Source organism: Myotis daubentonii, chromosome 5 (assembly GCF_963259705.1).
Source record: "Myotis daubentonii chromosome 5, mMyoDau2.1, whole genome shotgun sequence".
Lineage (NCBI taxonomy): Eukaryota > Metazoa > Chordata > Mammalia > Chiroptera > Vespertilionidae > Myotis > Myotis daubentonii.
In genome coordinates this window covers 110,744,131-110,762,080 of record NC_081844.1, presented here as the reverse complement: position 1 = coordinate 110,762,080, position 17,950 = coordinate 110,744,131, and the positions used below count along the sequence as shown (strand labels likewise).

At 62.5% G+C, this 17,950-nt stretch overlaps 2 protein-coding genes across 5 annotated transcripts in view; both read right to left on the bottom strand.

Moving 5' to 3' along the window:
- Positions 1 to 17,950, bottom strand: part of MAD1L1 (mitotic arrest deficient 1 like 1) — a 149,600-nt gene that overhangs the window by 36,726 nt on the left and 94,924 nt on the right. For all 4 annotated transcript variants that reach the window (XM_059699422.1, XM_059699425.1, XM_059699424.1 and 1 more), the window contains 3 exons: positions 16,868 to 17,008; positions 6,261 to 6,317; positions 1,777 to 1,865 (listed from right to left, as the gene is read on the bottom strand). In XM_059699422.1, coding sequence (XP_059555405.1) covers positions 1,777 to 1,865; positions 6,261 to 6,317; positions 16,868 to 17,008 — 287 coding nt within the window. The remainder of the gene's footprint in view (positions 1 to 1,776; positions 1,866 to 6,260; positions 6,318 to 16,867; positions 17,009 to 17,950) is intronic.
- Positions 1 to 17,950, bottom strand: part of PSMG3 (proteasome assembly chaperone 3) — a 139,146-nt gene that overhangs the window by 112,409 nt on the left and 8,787 nt on the right. The window lies entirely within an intron of this gene.

Sequence of the window (17,950 nt, the reverse complement as noted above, 5' to 3'; positions counted from 1 at the left end):
AGTCCCCGCTTGTCCCTAAAGGAGCGGTTTCGTCTGTACGTAGTTTTACATGTGCCTGGGACAGACCCATGCACTTAATAAGTTATACAGCCGACGCGCTTTCTACACAGATCCATGTGCATGCGTGTGTATGTGTATGCGTGTGTGCACACGTGTATGTGTGTGTGTGCACGACAATGGTACCACCTGTGTGTCCTTCCAGAACCTCTCCCCACACGAGGCGGCAGCAGCAGGAGGGAGGGGTGGCATGAAGGCCCGAGGCTCCCACACAGCATAGGAGGGGGGATGGAGCAGGAAGCTGGGCTGTGGGGCACCCTCCTCAGGGTGTGTCTGTGGCCCTCCCCCAGCCCGCCCCCCCAAAACCAGAAAGGCTGCCTCTTATGCCCCGTGTGGCTTCGCGGGAAAGACAGAGCACGCTGCCTAGACTGGCCCGAGGGCGCTGGGCCCACAGCCAGCATCACACTGGCGACAGGGGACATGGAGGCACGAGGACACGGCTGGGCGTTTTCTGTGATGGGTGGGGCAGCCGCCTGAGAGTCTGGCCCAGAGCGGGGACACTGTGCAGAAGGTGCTGGAAGCTGGGGCACCTGGCGGTTTTGGATGAGACAGACATGGAGACATGAACGGGGCGGAGGGGTGAACCCTGGCCAGGGAGGAGGGGCCCCTGCACGCCCTGCCTGGCCCAGGGTCCTGTCCCTGTGCTGGGGCTCCTCCCAGAGCCTGTCCTCAGCCTGCTGCCAGGGCTCAGGGGAACCCCAAACGGGGCGGCGGGCCTGCAGTCAGACCCACTCCAGCCCCCCAAGGGCAGCTCCTCCTGGCGGAGCGTGTCCAGACGGCGGCCTGACTTCTGTTAAGGAGCCAGTCGCTTCCCACAGCTGATTCCCCTCCTAGCGCGTCAAGATGTTGATGATAAAGCCTTTATCTTAGATTTTACAAAATAAGCAAAAATGACTAAGTCCAAAGCGTGCCAGCCCACACATGCTGGACGCACGCCTAGCTGCGCTCAGGCCCATGCAGATGCGACTGTCTGAGAGTGGGCAGCGGTGGCGGCACGGGCCCAGGCTCCCAGGCGGCTCTTGGGAGGAGGCACCACCCCTGCCAACTGGGGCTGGGGATTGAACCTGAAGCTGAGGCCGTGCCTGTGACTGGTAAGCGGACCTATGACCCTTTGGGCTGAGGGCTGGCGCTCTAACCATTGAGCACTGGCCAGCGCTGTGCTTACTCTTCACCCTGCACCCAGAGAGTCTGGGGGACAGTGTCCACTTGCCCATCGGCCACTGGGGACCAAGCAGCCGGGAGCAGGCGGTCAGCTCGGCCTCCGGAAGACCTTCCTAAGGACGAGCCGCGGGTCCAGGTGGGGAAGGGGCTGGGAAAGGACTGTGGCACCTCCACCCAACAGCGAGGGCGCGGGGGGGGGGGGGGGGGCAAGGAAGCGGACAGTGTCCATGGCCACGTACAGGGGAGCCGCCTCGCAGGAGGAAGAGTCCGGGCGGCTGCTGCTCTGCGAGCAACTGTCCCTGGAACCAGGAGCGCACACCTGCCGCCCTGGAGGCCGCACGAGGCCGCGGGCTCTGCTGGCCACAGGCCCGGGGCACTGTGGCAGGAGCCCAGCTCTCTGAGCCCCGGGGACACCGAGACGCCGGCCAGCGCCAGCCTGCAGAAGGACGGGAAAGGCCCGCCGTGGGCCGTCTGTGCAGAGGAGCTGAGCGTAGGGCAGGGGCTGGAGAAGACAGTGTCCCCGGAAGGTGGGACGGGGAGCGGGTGGGTGGGATGTACCTGAGCTCGCTCGCCTCCTCCCGGGACAGCAGGACACTCTGCTCGGTGGGGCCCGCCTGGGCCTGCAGCACCTTCAGCTCCATCTCCAGCTGCGGGAAACAGCACAGGGTCAGGCGGGAGCGCGGGAGTCCCTCCAGACAGGCTCTGCACGCGTTTACCTCCTAGCCACCCACTGAAGCAGCTCCGTAAACACGTCGCATGTACCAGGAGGAAGCCCAGGAGGGTGTGCAGAGGCTGCTGGGAGCTAAGCATGAGGACGGTTTGGCGGGCGACTGGTGAGCAGCTGGGTCATGGGAATGGGGCAGGGGTGCCCTCAGCCAGGCCCGCTGGAGCAGAGTCCCCGGCCGTGTGCGCTGGCTCACGTGCTGTCAGCCAGCGCAGGGCGACAGGAAGACAAATGCACTAACCCTGCAGCCTGCAACCACCCGTCCACACTTCACGAGAAAAATCCGCATGGAATTGCTTTAAAAACAACACAGGACTAACTGATTGCATCGTCTGAGAGAGCCCGCTAAACGCCCAAAGCTGGGAGCCCTGTCCCAGGACCATCCTCCTCCCAGTGAAAGGACGGTGCCCGCCGGGCACAAGGCGGCCGGGACGGGAGCGGCCGGGCCCTGGGCCTGCTGCTGGCAGGGCCCTCTTCCTTCCGAATCACATCTCCAGGAGAGAGGGCCCGGCCCGCACATGCCCCATCTCCAAAGCGAACGCACAGATTGACATTCCTTCTCGGCGCCTCTCCTAAGTGAAGAGCACAATTACCCGCAGCGCCTGCTCCAGGCGAACCGAGTGCCAGGGGAGCGGCTGCTGCTTAGACCCCTGCCCGGGAGCTGCCGGCAGCTGCACGACACGGGAAGGAGGGCCTCCCGGGCCCCCAGGAGCGCCAGATAAGTGAGCCCTCAGCACCCGGAGGTCTTGGGCCAGCGGCTCATCCTCAGCCGCTGAGGCCCCTGCTCCTGCTCTGCAGGGGGACACTGGTCATGGCGCGGAGGGGCACAGTGCCCGTCACAGCCCAGCCCTCGGCAGCTGGGAGCGTCCTCCTGCCGGTGAAGGGGGCACCCACCTGCTTCCCACAGGAGCGGAGGGTTAACCCAGTGCTCCAGGCGCCTCCAAGAGGCGCAGCCTGGGGGGTGGGCGGGCACAGCTCTGTGAAAGCCATGAGAGGGGAGGCCCAAGAGCTGAGCACTAACGGTCTCCCCGGCCACAGGGCTTGCCCGGGGTCTCGGGGTGAGGTTTGGCGGGTGAGGCCAGTGGGGCCTGTCTGCGGAGGCGGTGGCGGATCTGAAAGTTCCTGCTACAGAAACGGCCTCCCCCAGGTTCCTCGGCCGAGGGGCCTCTGCTGGGTCTCAGGGAAACACAGCCCCGTGTGTCTGGGCACAGCGGGCACAGGGAAGCCCAGTCACAGATGGGCAGGAGACGTGGTGCCGCAGCAGCCGGGTCCCCTCGCAGGGAAAGAGCACGGGCAGACCGGGCTTCCGAGTATCAAGGGGGTTCCAGGCCCCACAGCCGCCGTGAGGCAGGGGCCTGGACAGGATGGCCGGGCTGGTGAGGACTCGGACCTGATCCTGAAGTGGCAGCGTGGCTCCCGGCACAGGGAGCCTGGGACTGAGCGCTAAGGCCGGGAGTGTGAACAGGAGACTCAGGACTGAGAGCGGCCAGGACCAGGGCGGCCGCGGGTCCCCGGCTGGAACTCCTCCCATCAACGTGGAGGTGAGCCCGCCAACCTGCATGTGGTGCTGTCCCAGAGGCGACATTTGGGACAGCGGATGAGGCCGCTGGGACCTTCACTTTCCGAGTCTGAGTGCCACCTTCCTGGCGCCCTGCGGGGCCCAGGGCGGGTGTGGAGCCGCAGCCAGGGAAAGGCAGCGTAGGCCCCTGACACAGCGACGCACCAGCCTGGGCCTGTCAAGGAACGTGCGAGGGGCGTGACCGAGGCCAGGGAAGGGCTCCCGCCGCCCCGCCCCGCCCCGCCCCCGGGCTGACCCCGCAGGGCTCCCCTGGCGGCCAGGAGCAGGCCCACGGGACCACTGAGGAAAACGGGGCTCAAGGAAGAGGACGGCTTCCTTGCAGGCGCCGTGAGGGGTCAGGGTGTCTTAAATCAGAAACCGAGTGGCTACTCTCCTCCCTGAGGCACACGCAGCCCCAGAGGACGTCTGTACTTGACTTCTCCAGCCGCGGCCAGGGCTCGCTGTGGGGGGGGGGGCACACAGGCCGGGGCAGCGCTCCCTGCGACGGCCGCTCCTTAGAGAGGAGGTGGGTGCGCTGCGCTGACAAATGGCAGCCACACTGCGCGCCTGTCACAGCAGTGAGCTGAGGTGTTGAGATTTCTCCTCCCCTCCTCTCCTGAATGTGCGCTCACTCGGCCAGAAACCAGCAGGCGAGGGAGGGGCTGCGGCTGGGAGAGGCCCCAGGAGGGGCCGTGCCCAGCGACCGGGCAGAGGACTGCAGCCTGCAGCAGTGGCCACCCTGAGCCCTGCTGTCCTGGGACTAGACCTGACGCAGCAGGGAGGCTGCCACTGGAATGGGGGGCCAGCCCCAGAGCCAGGCTGGTGGCTCTCGGCTCCTCCCACACAGGTCACAGTGGAGAAGAAACTGCTCCTAAGCCAGGGGGAGGCATGGCCCTGGGGTGCCGCTCCCTGCAGAGCCGACAGCTCTGTCACCCCAGACCCCACCCTGTCCGCCTGGCCTGGCCTTTAGCTCCACGAAGCCCGGATGGATGAGGGCGGTGCAGGGAGCAGAGGCCCTGGCCCCCGAGCGCGAGCGCCGCCTGCACACGCGGGGGACTGCACTTCTCCTCTTCCCTCTACCCGGGAACGAGAAGAGGCGTGAACAGCGTGAACCAGGCTGCAGACGAGGCCACCAGAGGCTGAGCTTACCCCTGAGGGACAGCTGCGCCCAGACCTAAGGCAGCGCGAGGGAGCCAATGCGGGGCACCCGCCGTGCCCTCCTGCCCTCTCTGCAGGCTCCACAGGGACAGGCCCGTCTCACCTGAAGCTGCGCGGAGCACCCGGCAGGCGGGGGTGCCAGGCCCACAGTGGCACTCACCTAGGCCGCCCTCAGAGTCCCCGGGAGACAGGGTCCTGCCAGCGCCCACATTCGTTCTCATTTGTCTGGAGGGACCAGGCATCATGTTTAGTCCCGGGGGCTTGACCAGGGACAGAGACTGTGTGGTCAAAGTGAGACCCACACAGGCTGCATGCAGCTGTCCTGCAGCCCCTCGTCCCGGGGCCGATGGCATGGCCCCTGCAGCCCCGGCCAGAGCACTGCTTTCGGGCCCCCGACTCTGCCACCTGCCCAGGCCCATGTCGGTGCCGGAGCTGCCTGATGGGGCTCAGCCTCAGGCTCTGCCTCCTCAGCCGTGAGGCTCCAAGGACACGAGGACACGGATGCTCAGCTGGCCTTGACTCCGGCTGCAGCCTGGCGCCCCATGTCCAAAGCATCTCAGACCCAATATTTCCCTCCAAACTTGCCCTCCCCAAGCTTCCCTGACCCCTGACCCTGGGCCCTCTACCTTCAGTGTGAGCACTCCCCAGCACTGCCCGGACACCCCTCATCTCCCCCTGCCAGGCCCTGCATACAGCCACCCTTGGGCTCCAGGCCTGTGCCAGCCCGCAGTCCCGTCCCCTCCTCCAGTGCCCCCTCATGGTGGCCGATTCCAGGCCCTTCCAGCAGCCCTACCCTGCAGTGGAAGCGACAGCGGTGGCAACAGCAAGGACACGACGGATATGCAAATTGAAGGACATGTCACTTCAACAGAGGGCACCCTGCTCAAGGTCAGGGAGCTGATGGAAGGAGGCGAAGATGCAGGAGCAGAGCTCTGGCCCGTGACGCGGTCCCAGGCCGCCGGGTGCCAGCAGCAGCCTCGCCCTCACCCAGCCAGCTGGCCTGGGGCAGAGCAGCCCCCACACACAGACATCCCGTGGCCGCCCTGTCCTGAGACCAGGCCGAGGGCGGGGCAGCAGCAAGGGGCTCGCAGCCTGCACAGGACAGACATGCTCCCGCAGCGAAGTCCCCACCCGCCTCCCCGGGGTGGGGAGACACCTGCCTCTCCTGCACACCTGTGCCCCCACTGGGCTCTCGGGGAGGCGGGGCCCGTGTCCTCTGGGCAGAGACCCGCCAACAGAAGCAGCCTGTCCGGCAGGGAACCCGCAGGCTGCAGGGAGGTCCTGGCTCAGCCTGGACAGCGTGGGCGGCTCCGGGGCTGCAGGCACAGGCCCTGGGGCAGGGCATGACCTTATCAGGAGGCGCCCCTGCCCCCAGTCCTCACACTGAGGCAGCTAGTCTGTCTCTGGGAGCCAGGCCTTGGCTTCTAAACCTTGTGCCCTCTGCTCCCACCTCATTTCTGATGACAAGAAGGGATGTGGCGGCCAGGGCCCACGCGGGCCTGCAGGACACGTCATGAGGGGACGAGAACGCCCTGGGCCGGGTCAAGGCACCCGCCCTGCCTCCCTCTGGCAGAGACCCCGCAGGGCGTGGCCTGGACTCACCATGTCCGCTCTCTGCTTCTGGCTGCCCAGCTCCTCCAGCGCTTGTGACAGCTGAGCCTTTAAGACAAGACAGAAAGCGCGGTTAGTGGGCCCCCCATCTCTGCCACCCCACGCAGACGAGCCCGGGAAAAGCTGGCGCCTGGGGCGGGAAGGGAACCGAGGGCAGCTTGGAGTCTGTGCTGGAGCGGCTGCAAGGCAGCAGGCACTGTGGGGAGACAAGGTGGGTTGTGTCCTGGGGGCAGGAGAGCATTCGCCTCCTTGGTTCCGGAGGAGGAGGGGCCAACAGCCAGGAAAGCCCTGATGCCCCGCCCACTGCCACCAGCAGGACTTGGGGACCAGGCGAAGGACCCCCCCATCCCGGTGCACAGACATGGAAAGCTCCCTCCCTTGGCCCCCAGACGCTCAGAGGCCATGCTGGGCACTCAGGGGCTGACTGGCCGGGGCTCAGCGCACCCCTCAGCAGCAGGGGTTACACTGGGACCACAGCCGCAGCAGCAGCTGGGACCAGGGAGGACCCAGCAGGTGTGCGTGCACGAGCCTGCGGGGCGTGCGGTGTGTCCTGACGTCTGAGAGCCTCACTGGACACCCGAGACCGAGGCCCGAGTCTGCATCCTCACATGTGACCTCAAAGGACCGGACGGGGCTCGGCAGGGGGTGGGGGGCAGGAGTTGTAGCTGTCATCGCCCACACCCCCCAGCACTGATTCGGATGGCCACCCACGGACGAGAATAGAAAAGATCAATGAACGGAGCTGGTTTTCAAAAAGATAAACAAAACTGACCAACCGTGATCTAGATGAGCTGAGGAAAAAGGAGGAAGACACAGATAAATAAAATGAGAAACGAAAGAGGAGAAACAGACACTATGAAGAGTCACACCAACGCCCAGAGACCTGGAGGAACCGGGCAAACTCCCAGAAGCACTCGCCTGCCCAGGCGGGGCCGCGCGACATGGGAATCTGAACAGGTGACCGCTGGCGAGCAGGCTGAATCAGAAAGAAAAACCCTCCCCACTTGCAACGTCATGGATGGAACTGGAGAGCATTATGCTAAGTGAAATAAGCCAGTCAATAAAGGAAAAATACCACATGATCTCACTCATTCGTGGACAATAGAGACCATTATAAACTTGTGAACAATAATAGATACAGAGGCAGAGCTGCCTCAAACAGATTGTCGAGCTGCAGCGGGAAGGCCGGGGAGGGTTGGGGGGCAGGGGGTAGGGGGGTAAGAGATCAACTAAAGGACTTGTATGCATGCATATAAGCATAACCAATCGACATAGGACACTGGGTGATAGGGGAGGCTAGGGGACTGTCTAGGGCGGGGGGATAAAATGGATACATATGTAATACCCTTTGTAATACTTTAAGCAATAAAAAAAAAAAAAAAAAGAAAGAAAAAGAAAAAGAAAAACCCTCCCCACCAAGCAAGGCCAGGACCAGGCGGCTTCTCTGGTGAGTCCTACCAACCTTCACAGGAGCTGACAGCGATCCTTAAACCTGTCCAGAACCAAACGAGGGGACACATCCCCATCCACCGTGCGAGGCGGCACTCCCAGACAGCCAAGGCAGACAAGGACGCCCCGAGAAAGGAAAACCACAGGCCCAAGCCCCTGGTAAACACCGGTGCGAAATTCTCAACAAACATTAGCAAACGGACCCAGCGATAAGGGCGCAGACACCACAGCCGGCGGGTTATCCCGGGGGTGGTTCAATGCCCACGAATCAACCCGTGACTCACCACATGAACGCACGCAGGATAAAGCAGCATGAGCGTGTCGACAGACGCAGAAAGCACTTGACAAAATTCAACGTTCGTTCATGACAGAGAATTAACCAGGTGCCAGAGGAACAGACGCCCACGTGGTGAAGACCACACACGACCAGCCCATGCTAACGCCACACGCCGAGGTGAGAACTGCAGGTTTCCTCTACATCAGGAACAAGGCAAGGAGGCCACCCTCCCCCTGCTATCCGCCACGGGTGCGGACGCCCGGCCACGGTACCCGCGCTGAGAAGAAAGGAAGGCCTCCGCACGGGAAAGGAAAGAGGAAAACTCCCTGCTTCGTGGAAAACGAGACTCCACCAGAAAACTGTAGCAACTAGGAAGTGAATTCAGTGAAGTTGCAGAATATTAACATAATATACAAAGTAAGTTGCATTTCTGTACACTAACAACACACTATCTAAAAATAAATAAGCCAATCCCATTCACGATAGCATCAAAAACAGTAAAAAACTCAGAAACACATTTAACCAAGGAGGCAGACCTGCCCAGTGAAAACAGTAAGACACTGATGATACTAGTAGAAACTGAAGAACACGGAAAGATAGTCCATGTTCATGGAAGAAGTGTTAATGTTAAAATGTCCGTACTGAGCTACAGATTCAATGTAATTGCTATCAAAGCTCCACTGGCGCCCAGCCGGTTTGGTTCAGTGGATAGAGCGTTGCCCTCAGACGGAAGGGTTGGGGGGGGCACGAACCTCGGATGGAAGCTCAAACTCCAATTGATGTGTCTCTCTCTGTCTCCTCCCCTCCCTTCCACTCTCTCTCTAAATATACATACACACACACACACACACACACACACACACACACACACACACACTAGAGGCCTGGTGCATGAATTCATGCATGGGTGGGGTCTGGCTGGCCCGCCTCCATAGGGGCCGATGGGATGGGCTGGTTGAGAAGAGGGGACGTGGGAGGTTGGCTGGCCAGCCACACCCCTGATCAGGGTGGGGGAACCGACTGGGGGGCCGATCAGGGATAGGGCCGGCCAGGGGGGAGGGGCCCTGGGCAGTTGGTGGGCCAGCCCCCACCCCCTGGTTGAACTTGGGTCAAACTCAGGTTGAGGGGATAATTTGCGTATTATCCTTTTATTATATAGGATATGTGTGTGTGTGTACATACATGTATATATGTATGTACACACACACGTACACTGAGTGGCCAGATTATTATGACCACCTGACGTTTGTAGGCGAATTAGCTATAATTTTGCGCTGAAGTTGCTAGTGGGCCAGACCATTATAAATAGGGAAGCAGGTTGTTTACCACAACAGTAGAAGTGATTATTTTTCTGAAGATATGGGTAAACAATGCGATTAACAGCCTTTGAACGTGGGATGATTGTTGGCGCTCGGAGCCACGGAGTGAGTATCAGCAAAACAGCCGAAGGCCTGTTACAACACCTTTGCTGTCTGCAGTTCCCAAGATAAAACGTCTCCAATTCGCACAGGAACACAAGGATTGGACAGTCGAGCATTGGGAAAAAGTCATGTGATCCGATGAATCATGTTTCCAGTTGCATCATGCAGATGGCAGGGTGAGAATTAGGCGGAAACAGCATGAAAGCATGCACCCCACATGCATGAGTACAACGCTTCAAGCTGGTGGGGGCAGTGTTATGGTTTGGGGCATGTTTCCCTGGCATGATTTGGGCCCTTTAATTCATGTGGAACAACACCTGAATAGCACAACATACCTAAGTATCGTTGCTGATTAAGTTCATCCTATCATGTTGATGGCGTATCCCAATGGAGATGGCTTCTTCCAACAAGACAATGCGCCATGCCACGGTGCTCGTATTGTGCAGGAGTGGTTTCAAGAACATGAGGGAGACTTTACCTTGCTTAGCTGGCCCCCACAATCACCAGATCTCCATCCAATTGAGCATTTGTGGGACGAAGTTAAAAGAGCCATCGGGCAGCTGGTTCCACAACCATCAAATCTCACAGAACTGGACAGTGCTATTCATCAGGCATGGTGTCAGATTCCTCGTATCACCTTTCAACATCTCGTGGAGTCAATGCCAAGAAGAATCGTCACAGTATTGAAGGCAAAAGGTGGCCCAACGAAGTACTGATGGGGTGGTCATAATAATCTGGCCACTCAGTGAGTGTGTGTGTGTGTGTGTGTGTGTGTGTATCTACACTAATAAAAGAGAAACATGCAAATTGCTGTCACTCCGCTATGCCCACCAGCCAATCAGAGTGACTATGCAAATTAACCCAAACAAAGATGGCGATTAATTTGTATATGCAGGCGTGGAGTGAAGACCGAAGACTGAAGAGGCTTGGCTTCTCCACTGCGGCCAGTCCAAAGGCCTGGGTGCCGGGTGCAGGAGGAAAACCAGTGCCAGCAGCCAGGGGAAGGAAGGCCTATTGCGCGAATCTTCGTGCAATGGGCTTCGAGTGTGTGTGTGTGTGTGTGTGTGTGTGTGTGTGTATTAAATGGCCTGGCCGGTGTAGTTCAGTAGTTGAGCATTGACCTATAAACCAGGAGGTCACAGTTCAATTCCCGGTCAGGGCATATGCCCAGGTTGTGGGTTTGATCCCCAGTTGAGGGCGTGCAGGAGGCAGCCAGCCAATCAATGATTCTCTCACCATTGATGTCTCTCTCTCTCTCTCTCTCACTCTCTCTCTCTCTCTCCCTTCCCCTCTGAAATTAATAAAATTATATTTTAAAAATTAAGTTAAATTAAATAAATTAATGGAAGAATGTCCTCGGGTGAGGGTTAACAAAAGAAATAAACAAACACAAACAAAACAAAACTCTAATGGCAATTTTGACAGAAATAGAAAAAAAATAATTCTTAAATTCTTATAGAACCACAAAAGACCCCTAAGAGTCAAAGTAATCCTGAGAAAGAAGAACAAAGCTGGAGGCATCACACTTCCTAACTTCAAGTTCTTTGCAAAGCTATAATCGTCGAAACAGCGTGATGCTGGCATAAAACAGACACATTGGTCAAGCGGACAAGAGACAAGCAATAACCCGCCCCCCCCCCCACAGTCCACCCTTGGCAAGGAGCCAAAGACACGCCCGGGAAGGACGTCTCCCAGTCCGCGGTGCCGGCTGTACAAACACCGGCCCGGGTGAAGACAGAAACCATAGGCTCTTAGGAGAAACGCGGGACAAAGCCCCTGACGTGCATCTTGTCACAGACTCTCAGACATGACACCAAACACACAGGCAACAAAAGCAAAAATAAACACGTGGGACCACGTGCAACTGCAACGCTCCTGCACAGCAGAGGAGCCACCGCAGAGCGAAAGGCCGGGGGGAAGTCGCCGCGCACCGTCTCCTCGATGGGTCCTGCCCTGTGGTTATGAAAGGAGCTCCGACAGCTCGGCAGAAGAGCAGATGCCCAACGTCCCAAAGAACACCTGCGGCCCCTGGGACCTGGGAGGCGCTCAGCACCGCCCGTCACGGGGAGGCCCGAAGCACAGCCCCCGCGCGACGCCTGTCAGGAAGGCCGCCGGCCACAGGTGCTGGCGCCGCGGGGGCGCTGCAGGAGGAACGTAAACGGAGCAGCCACGACGGGAACTAAAATTAGAACGAGAGCCATATGGCCCACGAGCCCTCTCTGGGAATATGTCCAAAGGGAATAAAATCTGCATCTCGAAGAAAGAGCCGCGCCCCTGCTCCCTGCAGCCCGACTCCCAGGAGCCACGACACGGAAGCGCCCGCGCTGTCCGCAGGCCGGAAGCGGCGTGACACCTGCAAGGGAGGCCGGCTGAGCCTTGGAGAAGAAGCAGACGCTGCCACTGGCGACAACACGGCTGGACCGGGGGGACGTGACGCTCAGGAAACAGCCGACCCAGAAAGAAACCACTCAGGACATCACTGCTCTGTGAGCCTGGACAGCCCAGACGCCGAGCAGCACGGCGCGCAGAGGTGGGCGCGGAGCGAGAGGGGGTGGGCAGGCGCACACTCCCGGGTGGGGGTGGGGGTGAGAAGGCCGCCCGGGCCCTCAGGTGCAGCATGACAATGACAGTTCATCGCAGGGATCGTATCTGGAAATCTGGCAAGAAAGTAGCTCTTCAAGGCCCCCGTAAAGAGACAGGAACCAGGCGGGAGGTGGCTGTGAATTGGCCGGCGCAGTTCCCGTCTCGCTGTGTGTGCACCTGTGCCCGTGTAGCACCCCGGGACAGCCCCCATGCCCATGGTCCCACGAGTCACTCACGCCCGTGGAGCTGGTGCCTGGTCTCTGCCAGCGTCACCACCCCGCCTGCGGGAGCACCGTGCGCCCTTCTGGGAAGCCGGGAGAACTGAACAAGGAGCGCGTGAGGACCTGGTTGCCGGCGGCTCACCCCTGGAGGCCACTGCCAAGCCCTCCCTCAGCCTCGCTCTGCCCAGGTCCCGGAGCGGCTGTGTCGCTGGGTGCTGAGCATGGCCACCCACCTGGGGCACAGAGAGCCCGCCCCCGTCACACAGTGTGCCCGCACATGCTGGGGCCCGGGCCACTCCCTTCCTGTTTGCCCCTTTAGTACGCGGCTCCATTTTAACTGACGGGACTTCCACTTTGCCCCATCGGTGCCCTCCCAGGAGAGCCACCCGAGAGGGAACACCTGCAGGAGTGGCCAGGAAAAGGGCTCTGGCCCTGGTGGACGCCCAGGTGGGAGAGCGGAGGCCTCTGGGAGGGAGACGCTGCTGTGAACGCTCGCCGGGCGGGGGGACGTGGGTGACGATGCGCCCACTTTTCTCTGAGCTCCTTCCGATCGCTGCCGCCTGAAACCGGGCTCCCCCGACCTCCCCGCAGCAGCGGCGCCGTCATCTGTTTTAATTAAATAAATTGGAAAAACAAGCCAGGCTGGGAAGTGACTCAGGCGGCGTGCGCTGCATAGTGATGGCGCCGTCAGCACAGGAGGCTCGGGACGCCTGCGACCGCCAGGCAGCACTTTATTAAACGGAATAAATAAACCCGGGCAAGCGGCACAGGCTGCGGCGGGCCACTGGGATCGCCCCGCTCCGCCACTTCGCTTTACTCAAATGTTTCTGCCGAAGCAAACCTGTTCCCACTGGAACTGACTGATTAGGCCGATCCAGCAGTTCAGCACCTGGAGGCCCCTGCTCTTTGCAGAGCAGCGGTTCTCAACCTCAGCTGCACATTAGAATCACCAGGGAATCCTTTTAAAATCCTGATTTCTGGGCCTCATCCTCCGGAAATTCTGTTTCTTTGTTACTCATGTTGTGGCCTCGCCCCGTAAGAGAGAAACAGAATTTCCGGAGGATGAGGCCCAGAAATCAGGATTTTAAAAAGATTCCCAGGTGATTCTAATGTGCAGCCCAGGCTGAGAACCACTGCTGTAGAGGCTCTGCAAAGACCTCCCTCAGCCCGGCTCTGCCCTCCCGGGGCCGCATGTGGCTCCCACGGTCCGAGGGGCGGGTCGTGCAGCAGCCACGAGGGAGGCGGGGCCTGGCCGTCCTGCGCCTCACCCAGCAGCAGGTCCCCTCGACAGCCTGCGCCCAGCCCAGCCCCCCGTTTTGTCAGTGAGTCTGACTGGCCCACAGCCGGCTCCCAGATGCAGCTGAGAGCTGAGTGGCCCGGCCCGAGCCCGTGGAGCCGCCCGGCCCACAGTACAGTGGGGCCTTGACTTACGGGTGTCCCGACTAACGAGTTTTTTGAGATGCCAGCTGTCTCTCGGCCTGTTTTTTGCATTGAGTTGACAGAGTAGTTTGAGTTAACGAGCTCCTTAACGAGCTCCGTCTCGGAACGAAGTAACCTCGTAAGTCAAGGCCCCGCTGCATTCCCTGTCTGGCCCCTCACGGGGGAAGCTGCTGGCCCTGCGTGAGAACAGGAGCCTAGGCCTGAGGGACGGTGGGAGAGGTCATGGGGGAGAGAGGGGCAGAGAAACGCGGTGAGAGAGAAGAGAGAAAGGGCCAAAGCTACAGACAGGCAGACATGAACAGAGAACAGAGAGGAAACGAGGAGGGAGGAGAAGACCACTAGGGAAGGAGAAAAGAAAAGGCGGAGGTGGGAGAGCGCGAGAAAAGCTGGTGTCCCCACCTCCACTAGCACAACTGGAGTTCCCACGGGGCCAGCGACAATCCCACCCTCGGAGGCCCTGGGCCCTGCCTTTCGGACAACGACATGCCAGGCGTGGGAGGGAGCCGTGGCAGCGGGTCTCCCTGCAGGCCCCCGTGCGAGTGCACAGATGTTCGCATGCGGGCACGAGTGACGGATGAGCTGGCTGGAAGGCACTATGGCACCACTAGCAAATGAGTCTGTGCAGTTACATGACTTTACTTGTCAATACCCGATGCTCGGCTAATGGGCTGCTTGCAGCGCCGAGAGCACTCAGCTCTCCGGGTGGGGGCCGGGCTCAGAGGCGGGCATGCAGCTCTGCCTACTGACCAGGAAGAGGACAGGCCCTCCTGGGGCCTGGAGGGCACCCACCCAGGGCTGCAGGGGCTGCAGTCCAGCGTGTGGCTGAGCGACCTGGGGGTGAGGACAAAGCCGGGGCACCTCCCAGCCTGTTCCTTCCTCGGGGCTGCAGGACTAGGCGACCCATGTAAGGGTCCGTCTGCCCAGGAGCTGCAGGCCCTCCAGGGCGCTCTGCCCACTAAGGGGCCCCGGGGAGCAGGAAGGCAGAGCCCAGCCTGGTGATGGGGGCGGCGCCCAGGGCCTGGGGGGAAGGGTCAGGGTGGCCGCTGGAGCATGGCCGCCCCGCGGACACTGGTGTTCCAGGCACAGCCTGCGCCCGCCGAGCTGGAGGCCTGGCCTCAGTCCCCTCCACTGCAAAGAGACAGCCGCCCCGCCCGGGGGCAGAGGCTCACGGCCGAGGGTCAGCCCCTGTGGGCCGAGGGTCAGTGGGGCCTCCCTCGGCGTCTGTGTGCGGGGAGGGGCTGGCCCTGGCCTGGAGGCTGCAGGGCCGTGTGAGGCCGCCCGGTGCTCAGGCCGCTGGAGGCACAGGGATGAGGGAGCACTTCCCGTGCCCCTTCTCCTCGAGAGGAGACTGCCCTGCTCTGGCTGCCACCGGCCGGGTCCTCTGACTCAACCCTGGGTCCTAACCTGGCCAGCAGCCCTGCCAGTAGCGCCCCCTTTGGTGGCAGCCAGCATGGCCTGGACTGGGGGCCTGACTGGGGGCCTGGGTGTTGCAGGAGAAGGGGACCCTGAGGACCCGGCAGGGGGTATTGCCACCCAGCCTACCAGACCCCCACCCCATCCCAGACCCGCCCGGCTCCCCAGATGCGCCAGGCGGCCCCCCACCCCCTGCAGCTTCTCCCCAGGGGAGCACTCGGCAGCGGGCAGATCAGCCACTGCCCACAGGGGCCGTGCAGGTCCCACTGGTCCTCGCTGGCTGGGAGCAGCTGAGGCCTTCTGCTCGCACACGGGCTGGTGCAGTCAGGTCAGCGGAGGCTGGGGGGGATGGAGGGGCAGCAGCAGGAGGGCCAGGGAGAGGAGGGGCGGAGAGGGAGGGTGGGTACAAGGAGGGGAGAGGGAGGGGGGGTGAGACCCTCCCAGCCCAGGTCCCAGAGAGCCTTGGAGAGGAGAGCAGGTCCTGGCACGCGCAGGAGGAAGAGCCCCGTCCTGTCCTGTCCGGCCCCTTCCTTTCCGGGCGCTCCCTGGGTACACCCGTCCCACCCTGGCCGAGAGCAGGGTGGGCGGCTCTGTCTTCTGCCCCCTGGTGGGGGCCTGGAGGTGTGCAGCTGGCAGCAGGAGTGGTCTGCGGCCACTACCTCTGTTCCCTCAGGGGTGCAGCAGCCATTTGCAACACCTGGAGGCGGTCAGCCTCTCCTCACAGTGGGCTGACCCGCCAAAGGCCAGGAGACCGTGCCCACTGGCCCAGCCCAGGAGTGCCCGGCTCCCACCGCGTGCCCTGGGCCTCCCAGACGGCAGCTCAGGCCTGGGGGTCGCTGTGGAAGGGGGCTGTATGGGGAAGGACCCAATGGCCAGAAATACAGCGCCCTGCCCCGCAGGCCCCAGAGGCCCAGAGCCATGGCCCTCGCTGCCCAGGCCGTGAGCGCCCTTGCTGGGCGGGCGCTGACCAGCGTCCAGAGCGCGGAGGCTGTCCCGGGGTGACCCTGCCTCAGGGAGGGAGGGCTCTAGGGAGCAGGAGCTGCGGGCCGGGATCTCCATCACAACAAAGACCGGGGACAGTGGGCCTGGGCGGAGGGGAGGAGCCAGCGAAGGGCCGGCCTGCCTGGGGAGGCCCATCAGCACGTGCCCAGGAGGAAGGGGGAGTGACGGGCCCGGTGTGGATGGCGCGTGCGCTCCTGTGGCCGTGGCCGAGCAGGGCGGAACACGGCAGACGTGGTGGTGGAGCCAGCGAGCCTGGGACCCTCCCCGGGTTCTCCCTCCAGGAGGCGGAGGGAAGGCTGGGTGACCGATGCTGACCATGGCAGTCGGGGGCTTTCTCTGCCGACCTGGGCCTGTCCAGGCAAACCAGGCTGAGTGTCCCCGTGAGGTGGGGCTGGGGAAGTGGAGACAGCAGAGAGGTGGCCCAGTGCCAGCTGCCTCAGACCCTCAAGGGGAGGGCTAGGCCCCAGCTGACAGCCTCAGGCTGTGGCAGGCGTGAGCCGGGCGGGGGGAGGGGGAGGAACCAGACTGGGCAGTGAGCTCCGAGGACACTGCCAGCCCTCGTCACCCGACATACAAAACACCTGAGCACAGGGCACTGGCGGTGCAGGCGGTCAGCCTCGTGATGAACGGGCAGACAGGGAACCCTCCGCGTGGAAACGCCAGAGCCCGCCCTGCGCACCTCCCGTCAGCGCGTGTGGAGGCTGTGCGCCAGGAGGAGGGTCCGCTGGGCTGTCCCGCCCAGCCCTCCCGGGCCTCCTCCCAGGCACAGGGCCAGAGGGGCCGCACACTCACCTCCATCTCCGAGCTGTGGGCGTGCACTTTCTGCACCATGTCCTCGGCCTCGCGCATCCGTCGGGTCAGCTGGGGCGAGTACTCGGCCGGGGTCAGCTCGCTGTCGTAGGACCCCAGGATGGCGCGCATGCCGTCCCGCTCCTGTGGACACACGGCAGGGGTCAGGCCCAGGGGGCAGGGGCTGGGACGTGACGTGGAGGGACAGTGTGATGGGCGAGGAGGAGGATGCGCCAGGATCAGGTGGGCCCCACAGGCTCCTCAGAGTCCACGCCGACACAGCAGCTCTGGCTCACGCAGGCCCGACGGAGCCCATCCCGGCCACGACGGGCCCTGCTGCTCGGAAGGTGGGCCCACCCCGGCCAGTGCCCAGGGAGCCTGGGCTGTGTGGTCTGCTGCTCGCTCTGACCACCTGGCCGTGGGCTGCAGTGGTCAGAGACCCACAGCAGGGCTCTATTGGCCACAGCCAGGGCCCGGCCTAGTGTGACTTCTGCATCCCTCAGTGAGGCCCAGGAAATCACCCGTGGGCCAGGCTAGCAAGTGGTTTGAGTTCTTTGCCTCCCGTGACCCCTGACCTTTGGCCCAGTAACACAGCCAGATTCCCAGGAGGGAGAGAGCCCCGTCGGCAGGGCAGCAGCAGGCCCCCAGGTGGACCGAGAGCCCGACAGCACTCCCACCTGCCCACAGCGCTCAGAGGGTCCCGGACCCCGCGGGAGCGGCCGGCCCGGCCTCAGCAGCTTCTCGTGCGCCTTCGGGCCTCACGCACAGGCCCGGGCGGCCACACCCGAGGCTGCAGGAGCGACCCTGCACCAGCCTCCCCCGGCCAGCAGCCAGGGAGGGGACCCGCAGGCCCGCGCTCATTCCGCCTCCGCTCCTGATCCACGAGGTGATTGGCAGGTCTCCACGCACAGCTGGAGATCAATGCCACCCCGGCGAGGCCCACACCACGGCCATAGAGCCGTCTCCTCCACGTGGGCAGGCAGCCCTCTACGCGTCCACGCGCAGCCCCTTCCGCAGGCTGAGTCCGGAGGTGGGGGGACAGCTGCTGGGAAGGCGGGCCCCGCCCCTCCTCCCGTCCCGTCCCCC